Raw genomic sequence first — 13,123 nt, 5'->3', positions numbered from 1 at the left:
AACAATGAAACGGTAATTTTGAACGTTAAACGTTTGAAGATCCTTTAGCTACTGAGGAGTTGTAAAATACAACGGCGGTAACCAAGGATATGAATGTGGTTGATAATGAGATTGAATAAAATAGCAGAAGGAAACCGATACCTTTTGGAAAAATGAATTTAGCTTTGTAGCCGTTTTTCCCAGCAGGACATATATTTTTCCTCTGACGAAAATATCACTGATGATAAAGAGGATTATAATACCGACGACTCTGAAATATAAAACATCAGTCCAGCAACTTAATAATATTATTTTCTTTTTTCGTGGGAGTCACTTCATTTTAAGGGAAAACCGTTGCAAGATCTCTCTCTCTCTCTCTCTCTCTCTCTCTCTCTCTCTCTCTCTCTCTCTCTCTCTCTCTCTCCATTTCTTTCAAGGGGATCTAGCTGTATCTCGTTTACAAACACATCCGTTTCCTTTGCGGGGGCGGGGGGGAGCTAACACGTGTTCTGAATGTATCTTAGGAGGTGGGGACGAAGTGTGGCTGAGAGTAGTCGGATTATTTAGTAAGGGTTGAGAGAAATTATTGATTATGCAACTTGTATGTCGTTGTTGCATCAAAGCTCGAGAGATTGGTGTGGGTGGGTGTTGAGAGAGAGAGAGAGAGAGAGAGAGAGAGAGAGAGAGAGAGATTCTGCTTGCGTGGAAGCTGTCAATTTGAATTTGTATTTTCTTGCAAAAACTTGTTATGATAAGTTATAAACTAGATTACACCTTAAACAAATAAATAGTATTTTTTATGACGTAATCCCACTTAGCAAGTTCCAGAACCGTAAATAACTTTATGTGATCAAGCACTTCAGTACTTGATAACACACACGAGTATATATATGTGTGTGTACGTGTGTGTATTTATATGTAGCTTTGTCAGTAACTTACACTTGTCATATTAAGTCAGACATTTAAGAACCTTCTGGCTCGGAACATCGTGAACGGTGACTTACTTTATGCACTCATCTTTCAAGAGAGATAAGTAATGATTTCGATTTTCAGTGCGGAATCCTAAAAGACTAAGGATGTTTATAGCAAAGCCGAAAGGTTTGTACAGGTATTTTGGAGTAAATGCAGCTGAATATATATTAGGATGAGAGAAAATGGCTATCACAGAGTTGGGGAAGCAGGGAAGGTAGCTGGGGGTCTATGAAAATCAAGAATAGCATTTATATGAAAGGATTATTGGGGGATTTTTTTTCATGTACTAGTGTTAATGCCATTATTGATCCTTTCATACTTGTAGTATTTTGAGAATAAACGTGGCAGTGGCTGCCATTTTGTTTTTTTTTTAACTATATATATATATATATATATATATATATATATATATATATATATATATATATATATATATATATATATATGTGTGTGTGTGTGTGTGTGTGTGTGTGTGTGTGTATGTATGTACGTATTTGTTTCTCTGCATATTTATTGATTCACTTGTTCTCAATACTAAAACGCTATGTAAACATAATTTGCATTTGGTATTTGTGCACAGTTTATTCATTTTTGCATATGACAGGAAATTTGTTCGACGAGCCCCCGCCTTTTTTTATTTATTGTTGCGTCATGTGTACGGAATGGTCAGAAATAATTTCAGTTTGAAATGAAAATATTAGGCTCGTCTTGGCGTTATTTCTGACGTAGATCTATATTCCGTGGGCGTTACCATCCCCGTCACTTCATGAGTTAATTAGGTATATTGCGAAATCCCATTTTTTCTCTTTTGTAATTTCTTAATTTATTTTCATAGAAAAAGTTAAAAAGTTAATTACGTCCTTTCGCATCGTGTGCTGTTTATGAAGGTTCAGTTATCACCTTAATGAAGTACACCGCCATTAAATATCTGTCTCCAGAAACAAATAAACTTATTTAATTTTTTTTATATTATTGACGGAAAAGGAAATTTGCTTGACAGCAGATGTGATAAGGAATTAGTTCTGTGCTATAATATTCCAAAATTACAGCTGCAGTAATTATGTGAAAAGAATTATAATCATCACTGTCTGCAGCTCCTTAAATTGAGTAGCGCAGTCGTTCTTCATTTAAATTTCTAAAGGTTACATTTATTCCGACTCTATATAACTTCTGAACTCTTTTGACATTTTAGGTGATGCTTCTACCTATTGTTTCACCCCTCTTTGTTATATTTGCTGTGATTACTTTACGAGAACAGAACGCGAATACTTTTGTCATACGAATGATTGACAAGAGTTACAGAGACGTATGGATGTAAAATCTGTTGGGCGAGTTATTTTAGAAAGTGCAGTGCATAATGTTCTTTGGTTTCCACGTCTAATGTTCTTATGGCTTCAGCCAACCTAAAAATCCCACTTGATTTTCGAACGTTCGCGCCACATTTCATTTTCCCTAAATGCAGTTAAGCTTCAAGCACGGAGGCCACTCATAAAGATTTTTCCAGCTTGTGCGACGCCATCTGTTGGGGGCGAATGGAATCTATTTAAACTTGGCTTTTGTTGAGGGACTTTGACGTTCTCGGCTCTGCAAGGCACCGATGAACTTTGGTGATGAATTGCAGGATGTTGACGGTTCGGAAAATAGACTTGGCTTCTTCACGACGGTTGGGAACGAAACTGAAATATTATTATTATTATTATTATTATTATTATTATTATTATTATTATTATTATTATTATTATTATTATTATTATTATTATTATTATTATTATTCGTGTGCGTTTTTAAGCGAATGTTTGCTCCGTTGTAACTATTCTATATAAAATAACGTTTCATGAATGATTAATTTCAGTTATATAGATCTAAATTTTGTGAAGGAGAGAGTACAAATTACTTACTTGGCACTCATCAGTATAACCGTATTATTTAAGTAATGTCATTTTGACTGATTCTTTGGTAAAGTATTGAATAACCTCTTTTTGAAATTTTTTAGCTATCCCTTGGGTTTTTCCTGAGCAATTCTTATATAGCGTTTTTTCCTTTGAAAGCACTGGGATACCATGATTGTTGTTTAACAAGCTACGAGGGTCTTTCTCATACACAACAGTTGGAAACCTATATTGTAGATGAAATCTATTTTATGTTCTCCCCCTTTGAATGCGAACTGGAAAGAAGGGAAAAACAAAAGATTAGAAATGTACTGTAAGGTACTCTAAACATAACTTTGTAAATTAAAAAAAAAAAGAAATTGTATACAATTTTAGAGTGATTAAATTATGTATCCGAAATTATGTAATCCCTCAGCAACTGCTGTATATGCTGCGCGAAACATTATTCCACTAAAAAGTCAAACACGCTTCAAAAATAAAGTTAGCAAAAGTTTGAGGAGTTATGCTTTGTTTGTTTGCAGTCCCATTTGCATGATAATCTGCACAAAGTTTGCAGAATTATTATAACTTTGGGAGTTGTAGTTTTGGATTTTGAATTAAGTGACGTTTAGGAGTGAATCTCGATTTTTATCATAAAAGATTACAAGGAAAGACGGTACTGTGACCAGTTTTTATTATTTATCCAAGGAGGAACTGTCAAGACAGTATTATGAAAGTACGCGAGTGCCTAGAATTTGTGTTATATAAATACAGCTCAGTTGATCCCAAATATAATGGACAGCATGTGAACATCACACATTTGTTGGAAGGAAAACAGAATAATGAGACCTTTTTGAACGCATCTCAATTTGTATTTATTTTCTTTCTTTTGTACTTTACCATGCAACATTTATGGATATCATGTTCTGTGGAAGCTTGCTAAACGAATTAATAACCATTTTTTGTCTTGTTCTTTATGAGTATGTGGTAGTATTCCCATTCTGAAAGATAAGGCATATATGACATCGTACCACGACTGCATACAAATCATCAGTGGAGGTTGCATCTACATCCGGTAATAGAGTAAATTTGTAAATCCTCTTCCAAAACAAACCTTGACGTTATTCCACACGCACAAATTGTATCAGAATTTTAATCTTGACCGTATGGCACCTGCAGATTCCTTCCTAAACTGATTCATGATTTTTCTGCCACCTGTGAATTCTCTCCCAAACTGATTCATGTTTGTGCTGCAACACGTAAAATCGATCGCAGACCGAATCTTTATCTCACGTTGCCAGTATTCTCAAACTGACTCTGCTTTGATTTCACATTTAAATTCTATCACAAATCGAATCTCGACCTCATGCTACCGGCAAATTCTTCCCTAAACGGATCATGACGTTAAATGAAGCGTAAATTCTGACAAGAACCACCCCGTTATGGTCTTACGTAATCCTTCCATAGCCAGTGTTGTAAGGTAACTAGCGAAAAGTTGCCTAATTTTTTTGATAAATGAGAAAACTGGAAACGAACCAGTCATTGTCGTAAATGAGAGAATTTAAGAAACTATCATGGCCTATGTTATACTTGAACGAATGTCATTTGTCTGTTTCTTTGTTGTAAATGAACTAATAAAAACTTCCCTTAGTCGCTGTAATGAAAAACTGCCATAGTCAGAGTAATAAATGAGCGAAAGAAAAACTCCCCCTTGTCATTGTTATCTGTGCAAATGAAGAATTATCCATAGTCAGTATAAAACTTATGCTAACGAAAAGTTCAGCATCGTCAGTGTTAAACTTGACGTATTCCGTGTCAGACTGAATAGACAGGCTTTTAACGATTGTGCATGCGCTAATATATCCTGCAGTAATACGATATTGCAAGACCTACAGTGTGCCTCGGTTTGCCAACGCCATTGTGTTATCGGGTTATGAATCACCTCATGCAAAATGCAGTGGGCATTTGCATGGGCCGATGCACCCCGAATTGACAAAATGTTTGTATGTTTCATCCGATATATTGGAATAAATATTTCCGGAAAGCACTAAAGCGATAAACGTACATGTGATGTAAGATAGAATAAGAAGCTACTGTATCCATATCCTCGGTTGAGGGATTAGTTTTAAGAAAATGTATTTGGTTAGCATAGCGCTATAGTCGGACCATATTCCTTATATGTATACCCTGAATTTCCTAAAGCCTTTATTTAGTATTTGATAGTTCTTTCACTTCTGTGAAATACTTAGGGTGAAACAATGCAACATGCAATATAGTTAAAATCTCGCACGTAAGTGCCACGTGATATAATCAACCACCCAGTTTCGAGACTAAATAGGTAGGAAAATGTCAGTTTACTTAGTCTAAATTCCCATAAGAGAAGAACGAAAACATTTAGCCTTATTTGCTACGCGCCTGACACAGACCAGCACAGGTGTTATAGGTCAAGGCTAGCGGCGGGAAGGAGTGATGTTCTGGACCTTGGACTGGGATCCCTTACTAGGGAACAGACCCCTGGGTTAATGGTACTCTCGGGTTTAGTGTTCCCTTCCCACCTGCTCATATCCAGTTATTTACTTGATTATTTGCCGTTAATGCCACCATTTTCTACGTTTATTTGCTGAGATAAGAATCTGGTCTTGCATCTTTTATCTTTCTATGAACGTCTGCAATTGATGTAAATCACTGTAATTCTATGGACCTAAATAGATATGTAATGGTTTGCCCAATGAGGACCAAGGGCATTATTTGGGATGCTTCTTTGTTTTCTTCGTCTTCTTCTTCTTTAAAGTCAACGTAATCGGTATCGATGTGGGTCATAGCCTTGATATTCTGCTGACAGATTCTGTTTAGATGTATTTACAGTTATTAGGAGTATCAAATTAAAGCTCTCTCTCTCTCTCTCTCTCTCTCTCTCTCTCTCTCTCTCTCTCTCTCTCTCTCTCTCTCGATTTAGATTTTCATTTTTTATGGCATAATCCCATTTTAATTCTTATGTCTTTTAGTGAGAAATAATCATACATGGTTCATTAGTGAGTGCTCTGGTACAGCAGAACATTTCACCATTAACTAAGTTAAATTGCTGCTTCTGCATATATTTGGCCAGAAAAATAATCAACTTTAAATCACCTGAGGTCTTGGGTTTAGGAAAAAAGTTCCTTAGGACCTTGCATGTCTTGTCTGCATATTTTGCCCGTAATATCGAGAAATTATTATCCATTAAAGGCCCTGCAATGCATTCTTTTGTCTAATTCCCTTTGATCAGCGAAATGTATGTAACGATTTCGAAGGTTGAATGGACGGCTGCGGTGTTAATTCTTCAAAGGCAATTACCTCCGCCAGCGAAATGGGACGGACGTTATGTATTTAGCCGAGTCATTCTGTTTGTTTTTGTATTTTTCGAAGTTATGTGTATCTTTAAATATTTGTTACCGAGAAGTTAGGGCCGGGTCAGCTGCCTGCGTACGCAAGTTTTTCACTGGTAAAGAGAAGGATATTGAATTAGGATTAGAAGATAGTTAATAAAGTCAATTGATTAGATCATTTTAACGACGCGATTATTTGCGAAGCCTTATGTTGTACTTCCATTTCTTCTATAATCCATTTTTTTATATTAAACTTATTTATATGCCATTATCTCATACTTTCTGTATCGTTGGCATCATAAAGAAGGAAAAAAAAAACAGAGGTGTAATGACATTGGACATCAAAGTAGATTCATACAATAGTGATTGAATCGCATGTGTTTTTCAGGGTCACAGCCCGCCGACTAGCGCAGTTTTGAATTTGCTTACGCGCAAGTCTCTCTCTCTCTCTCTCTCTCTCTCTCTCTCTCTCTCTCTCTCTCTCTCTCCTATTACTTTGTTTTTGCATCGTTAGTCCTCGTCACACTCTTGTCAAAAACGATTATAGCTAAGTTTAACATCAGTGTTGTTTCGTCCGTAATTTAGTTTCTAATGTAATATACTAATTATCACCTATGTAAGAGTATTTATATGGAGGTTATTTCAGTCAGGTTATCGTTAGACTGCCTTTGAAATGAGCTTGTCTTATAATTATTGTAGTTGTATGCGGATTTTTATTTTTCAGTTGGTCGGGGAAAGTCTTGTGACAAAGGGAGAGAGACTTTCATAGTTTTTTCAAGAAACAGCGAAATTACACCAACTATATTGTGTATATATATATATATATATATATATATATATATATATATATATATATATATATATATATATATATATATATATATATATATATATATATATATATATATATATATATATATATTTTATTTCGGCGTTCATGAAATTTTACCAAATTATCAAGGGACACTGAAACCGTTGGACTTAATACTTCCCTGTTTGTAGAAAAAGTTGAAGTGAAAATAAATGGCGCTTGAACTACATCTGCCATTGTGCATTGACCCGTACCTGGTTTTTCTTACCACTTATATTTACGTTATATCATTGAAATTCCTCGTCGATATTCATATGTTGCTTAGATTGATGCAGAAGCTCTCTTAATGTTTTTGTGTGGCAACTATGATATATCCGTGAAGGCATGATCACACTGCCGTTATCGTGAACTTCAGAAGTGAGTTGGCGATAGTGATTCGATCATTTCAGCGGAAGAGAAAAATGGGGGTTGCGTTCGCCATGACATTCAGTTCCTTCCCTCTCACGGAGTCACGTAAGAACGCCCCTCAACTTTGGGGATTCTTTTTTCTTTCTCTTTATCCTTCTTTTCTTTTTTATTCAGCCAAAGGCCTTTGTTGCAGTATATCGATACTGTCGTTGTTGCGAGCGTCGCAGATATGATATATCTATAGAAGTTCACTTGGTCTTTGTACGGCGATCTCTCTCTCTCTCTCTCTCTCTCTCTCTCTCTCTCTCTCTCTCTCTCTCTCGGTCTTCTCTTTTGATTCGGTTTCAGGCTTATTATTTTGATGTTTGGTGTTGATAATGTGCCTACTTATCTCTCTCTCTCTCTCTCTCTCTCTCTCTCTCTCTCTCTCTCCAAAACCTTCGGTCCTTCAATGGTTCCAATTCTAAAAATAAAATGCTCGTCCTCATCATGTCTATTAAATGCATTTTCAGGGCATAGTGATTAAGTGACATCTCACAATTACAGTTAACAAGTGTGACTTTTCGCTTCATTCCAAGACTGTTATTTGTAGGGTCTATTGCATAAGTTGAATTGTCTCCAGGGCAGGTAGTGGGAAGCTGGTTGTCCTTCAGTGGCAGAAAAACTCAGTGCGTTTTTATGCGTCTTTAAACAGGTATTCATTAGGAAGTGACTGTCCTTCAGTGCATGAAAACTCCCATTTTTTGTTTTTGTAATTGTCTTTAAAAGGAATTCTTTAGAAAAAAAAAAACATTCCATTCTTTTGCATATTGTGTTCAGAGAAGTTTTTGGGGCTTTACTGTTATTCTAGAGAAAGGTTAACAGTAAGGAATCATATCAATTATTGGTCGCCGAGCAATAGTGTCACTCATATTGACCTAACAAATTGAGGCAATGGTTGTGTGATGTAGTAAAATCAGTATGGACAATGACTTTTTATATTGTCTGTCTTAAACGACAGAGTATGAACTCCTACTCTTCGATGTATAAGTTTTTATATTCTTATGTTTGCGTATAAGAACTTTAAAGATAATAATTCACGCATATTCACTCACACACACACATATATATATTTGTGTGTATGTATAAATATATATATATATATATATATATATATATATATATATATATATATATATATATATATATATATATATATATATATATATATTTATATATCTATATATATATATATATATATATATATATATATATATATATATTATTATTATATTATTATTATTATTATTATTATTATTATTATTATTATTATTATTATTAGTATTATTATTATTATTATTATTATTATTATTATTATTATTATTATTTTCAGGAATGGGTGAAGATGGTGGTGACGCCGGCGAAGACACCATGGATGGCATAGCCTCATCCAGAATGACGGTGAGTTTACAAAGAACGAGATTCGAATTTTTTGGGTTAGTTTTATCTTTCCAGAGAGGAAGAAAAAATTATAAAATTTTCCCAAAATCCGTGTGATGAAGAGCATGTCATTCTAGTTCGGAGTTCTAGAGAAATGTCAGTCTGTCAGGTATATCAGTCAAGGTTGGCACAGCGCTTGTAGGAAGGAATGACAAACCCCCAGAGGAAGGTCTGTTACGACGGTCAGGCGAGGGGGATCGATCTGTTCGCTCGGGCCACGTTTTTCCAATGGCTTTGTGCGTAAGCTTAATTCCACCTGCCTCTGCAAAGGTATAAAAGTTTAGTTCGTCAACATTCACGTCTTGGAGGCTTTATAGGACAATGGGTCAGAATCCGTAGGACTCAGAGAAGGCAGAGCAAGCTGGAGTGAGAAGGGTCAGTGACTTCGAAACGGTTTTATTGATTTTCTGTTGGGACGGACAGAACCCTGCCCATGTATAGTCCATGCTTGGTGGTATTAAGAAAGAGAAAGGGAAGCAGAGAGGAAAGAGTGGTGCCTAATCACGAACGAAGTGTTAGATCTACCTGCCAATAGTTAGGAAGTTAAATACAAATTTCAGGGAATCCCGGTAGATATAAACAATTACTTGTCGTCACAGGTAGTTAGAGATAACTGCAGAATTTTTTTCTTAATTTTGCCGGTACTTCTGGATTGTGATTAGCACTTACAGGAGGCTTCATGTCGTTACTGTCATTTGTTGACAGTTCTTATTACTTTTAGATAGCCAAGTCAGTTTCAAGTACACGCGGGCAGTTCCTAATGGTTAATTGCACCTACAGGCAGTTCTTGGCTGTTGCAAGTTATTGTGAGCAAGAGTCATTAAGAAAAAATTGCATGTAAATTTAAAAGAGCAACACATTACGACAGTATCTTTATGTAACCTCACGGGAGATTCAGAGATGACTCATCGCCGAAGCAATTTGTAGTGTAATTCCTTTTACGGTTGTTACATTAATAACATCAACGAAAAACCAGGCAGGAAAAGCGAAACAATTCAAATTACCTACTCAACATGTTACTCATTACCTAATTTGATTTTCCAGTTATACTATTTTCTTCAAATAACCTCGAAGTAAATGTACTCGGTAAGAAGTAGTATTTTCTCATGTTTGTAAAAAACTTGCAAAACATTGTTTTAAATTACTGTCGCCACAGTGAACGCAAGAAGCGAATCTAATTTCATGATGTTGACATGATGTCATTTGGTTTTGTTCATTGTGTGTAAAGTCAACAACAGCTTGTAGTAAAGTAAATAACAAAGGAGGAAGTAAAAACGCTTTATCACTGAGTATGAATGCATGGGCGTATAAAGCTTTAAAAAAAACTAGATGCAGGAAAACTCCTTTTCCGTTATTAAACACCAGCTTAAAAAAGTGCCGGTTAGCGTGATGGCTATTGAAGCGCGTTTTGGTTTGGCGCATCAAAGAAATGTCCCACGCACTCCGTGCCACCCCATTCTTTAATTTAGACCCTCGTCCCACCTACCGACCTTGGTGCGCATGCGTAGGAGATCCAACTTTTTTTTTACATTAGGGACTTACAGGCACTGGCATTGAATGTTTTGTTTTTTGGCATCTTGTAGCACATATCAGCCCTCAGACGTTGCACTAGGTGGCGAAGTTTTTATTTTTATTTTTGTTTTTTGTAAGGGAGACCAAATTGACAGGACGCATATGTGTTAAGGTAGTCTCACGCTAGCTCGAACAAACGCAACGTTAAGATTGCCAAGTGGGGCAAAGTTTGGAGGCAGACTGCTCGAAGATGCAAGAAACGTGTTTCGAGTGACAACGCCTTGAGGATCGTTGTATGCAATGAGAGCTTTTTTAATACCTTCATAACACTGGGAAAATATGTTTAAATGTCGAAAAATTGCTTAAAATTTCCATAAACAAAAAGAGACTTAGAAAATCATTATATGTAATTAATGAAACGCGCTTTCTCTGTTGGATCGTTAGCTCATTAAAATAGATGGTCAACATGTCTAAAGATGCCGTTTCCTTCGAGGCTTAAAGAAAGGAAAAAAGGAATGTAACCAGTGAACCGTAATTCCGTCTAGTCAATGGTCTTTGAGAGAGAGAGAGAGAGAGAGAGAGAGAGAGAGAGAGAGAGAGAGAGAGAGAGAACTGTTGTACTTTAAATGTCTTCATTTATTACCGAACAAAGTTTTCATTTATTGCGCAGGTCTCAATTTTAAATTTCCTTCTCTTCATAATCACTTGCTCCATTTTGTTGATATTTCTTGGCGCATCGTGAATCAATCAGTCAACCTTTACAGTGAAGCCATTGCAGCTGCTCTAACCCGTTGTATCGGATCGATGCCCTGTTTGTTTACCTTATTTTCCTGTTGAGTAACCAACTGCGCATACTATCGGCATTTGAAGGTTGCTTCGGTAATGTACGTAAAATGATTTAGACGAGGACAGGAAATACGAGGGTACATTGATTCTAAAAATAAAACTATATATCTATCGAGTCCACAAGGGAATAAAGTCAAACAGATTTTATATGCATTCGTATTATATGATTTTGAGAATGCCGCATCCTCTGGGTTTTGGGTTTGTTAATTTGAGCATTAGAGGGTAATTTATATTCCCTGGTACGTGTCTGAATGCGTGTCGGGGGATCGATTGAGTAACTTCCCTCTCCCCTAATTAGAGACGAATAGACATCGAGCTGCTGCATGCAGGAAGTGATTCGAACAGAGTCGCCTGGTAGAGCAAAAAGAAGACAGTCTTGTTTCATCTATGAAGTGACTTTTGCGGTGTCGTCAGATAAAGAGAGAGAGAGAGAGAGAGAGAGAGAGAGAGAGAGAGAGAGAGAGAGAGAGAGAGAGAGAGAGAGAAATGCTGGTGCAGCTTGGACACGACTTTGTATCTCCAGGTCAAGGAAAAAAATGAAGAAAAAGCTTCTCTGGGGAGCGTAAGCTAACGGGTCAGAGTTCGTGTCCGTGGGCAATCACGAAAAATTGATGAGGGAAGGCCCCCCAGACTCTATGATTACAGTTGTATATGATTCTCGTGGAACAGACGGCATGCAAAGGTGTTGTCATGGTGCTGATTGACGCATTGTGGGTCTTGAAGAAGAGTAAGGAAGCCAAGTGTTACTGTGCGTTATTTAATGTTAAAAGTATGAAAGCAGTGTACTGTATACTTGAATGTCTTCTACCTTAATCTTCTAAATTGATGGGGAAGGAAGGTTCACCAGACAATTAAAAGTGGTAAATAACATAGTTTGGCTACTGCCATATCTAAGTATTTGATTATTGTTGTAAAAGGTTTGTGAAATAAGTATTTATGCGCTAGATACAGGCAAGGAATGACATTTATGAGGAGGATTTATAAACGGTAATTGGTTTGCTGAACTTCTGACGAGGAAAAATTAGGACACAGATTGATTTCACTGTCGTTAGCGTTCATGTAGAGTGCAATAAGTCTGTCAGAGGGGTGGCTGGCCGAGTCGTTTGTTTCAGAATAGGGCTTAGGAAAATCTCATTAAGAGATCTGCTTTATCGGTTTCGGTGTTCACCCGAAGGGTATGTGTTGTTCGGATTAATGCTATGACCCCGATCACTCAGTTGTTCAGAAATCCTTTGGCTTTTACTCATTTCTTAACCCATGCTTCTATCCACATAATATAGTCTATAGAGTGACCCACCATTGAAGTGAGCTTCTTTCTTGTTTAAATTTACATTAATAAAGGAACTCTCGATGTTTTTCTTATATTGGAAAAGCAGTGGGTTCAGCGATTGGAAGATGATCAGTAACCTCATGGAGCTTCCAAGATAAGGCAGTTTTATTATTCTGTTAAAGTCTATATACATTTAGAATATTCAGTCAGTTCACGTATCTTAAACGGCTTGCTTCCACTGCTTAGAGCCAGCCCAAAAGTCCGGAAAACTTAGATACTCATGGCTCTCGATAATTACATTTTTTATGTGATTAGCTTTGATAAATGTTATAAAAAAAAGTTGCATTCGTTGTGTGCAACTATATGTTTTGTTGCGTAGCCTAATATAAAAGTAGATGTTTTCGCAGGATTATTTTTTATTGTTGCCTACTAATTGATGTCTCATTTTCACACAAACAAGATCTTCTACTCCAGAGCTATGTGATCACTGAGATGATGAATAATAGGATTAAAAAAATAATGAGGAAATGAGAAGTTGAAGAAACTAGATGGAAAGCGTATAACATGTAGACTGTTGAACAGCTGTGTGAGGCTCTAGTTGTAAAAGTAGAAA

General features: G+C 36.3%; 1 protein-coding gene across 8 annotated transcripts in view; it reads left to right on the top strand.

The window, feature by feature from the left end:
* LOC136850667 (rab11 family-interacting protein 4A-like) overlaps nucleotides 1-13,123 on the top strand; it is a 396,666-nt gene that overhangs the window by 168,205 nt on the left and 215,338 nt on the right. For all 8 annotated transcript variants that reach the window (XM_067124430.1, XM_067124431.1, XM_067124428.1 and 5 more), the window contains exon 3: nucleotides 8,776-8,843. In XM_067124430.1, the coding sequence (XP_066980531.1) occupies nucleotides 8,776-8,843 (68 nt within the window). The remainder of the gene's footprint in view (nucleotides 1-8,775; nucleotides 8,844-13,123) is intronic.

Source organism: Macrobrachium rosenbergii, chromosome 22 (assembly GCF_040412425.1).
Source record: "Macrobrachium rosenbergii isolate ZJJX-2024 chromosome 22, ASM4041242v1, whole genome shotgun sequence".
NCBI lineage: Eukaryota > Metazoa > Arthropoda > Malacostraca > Decapoda > Palaemonidae > Macrobrachium > Macrobrachium rosenbergii.
The sequence above is the reverse complement of the archived record's forward strand: the minus strand, read 5'-3'. Positions and strand labels throughout refer to the sequence as shown.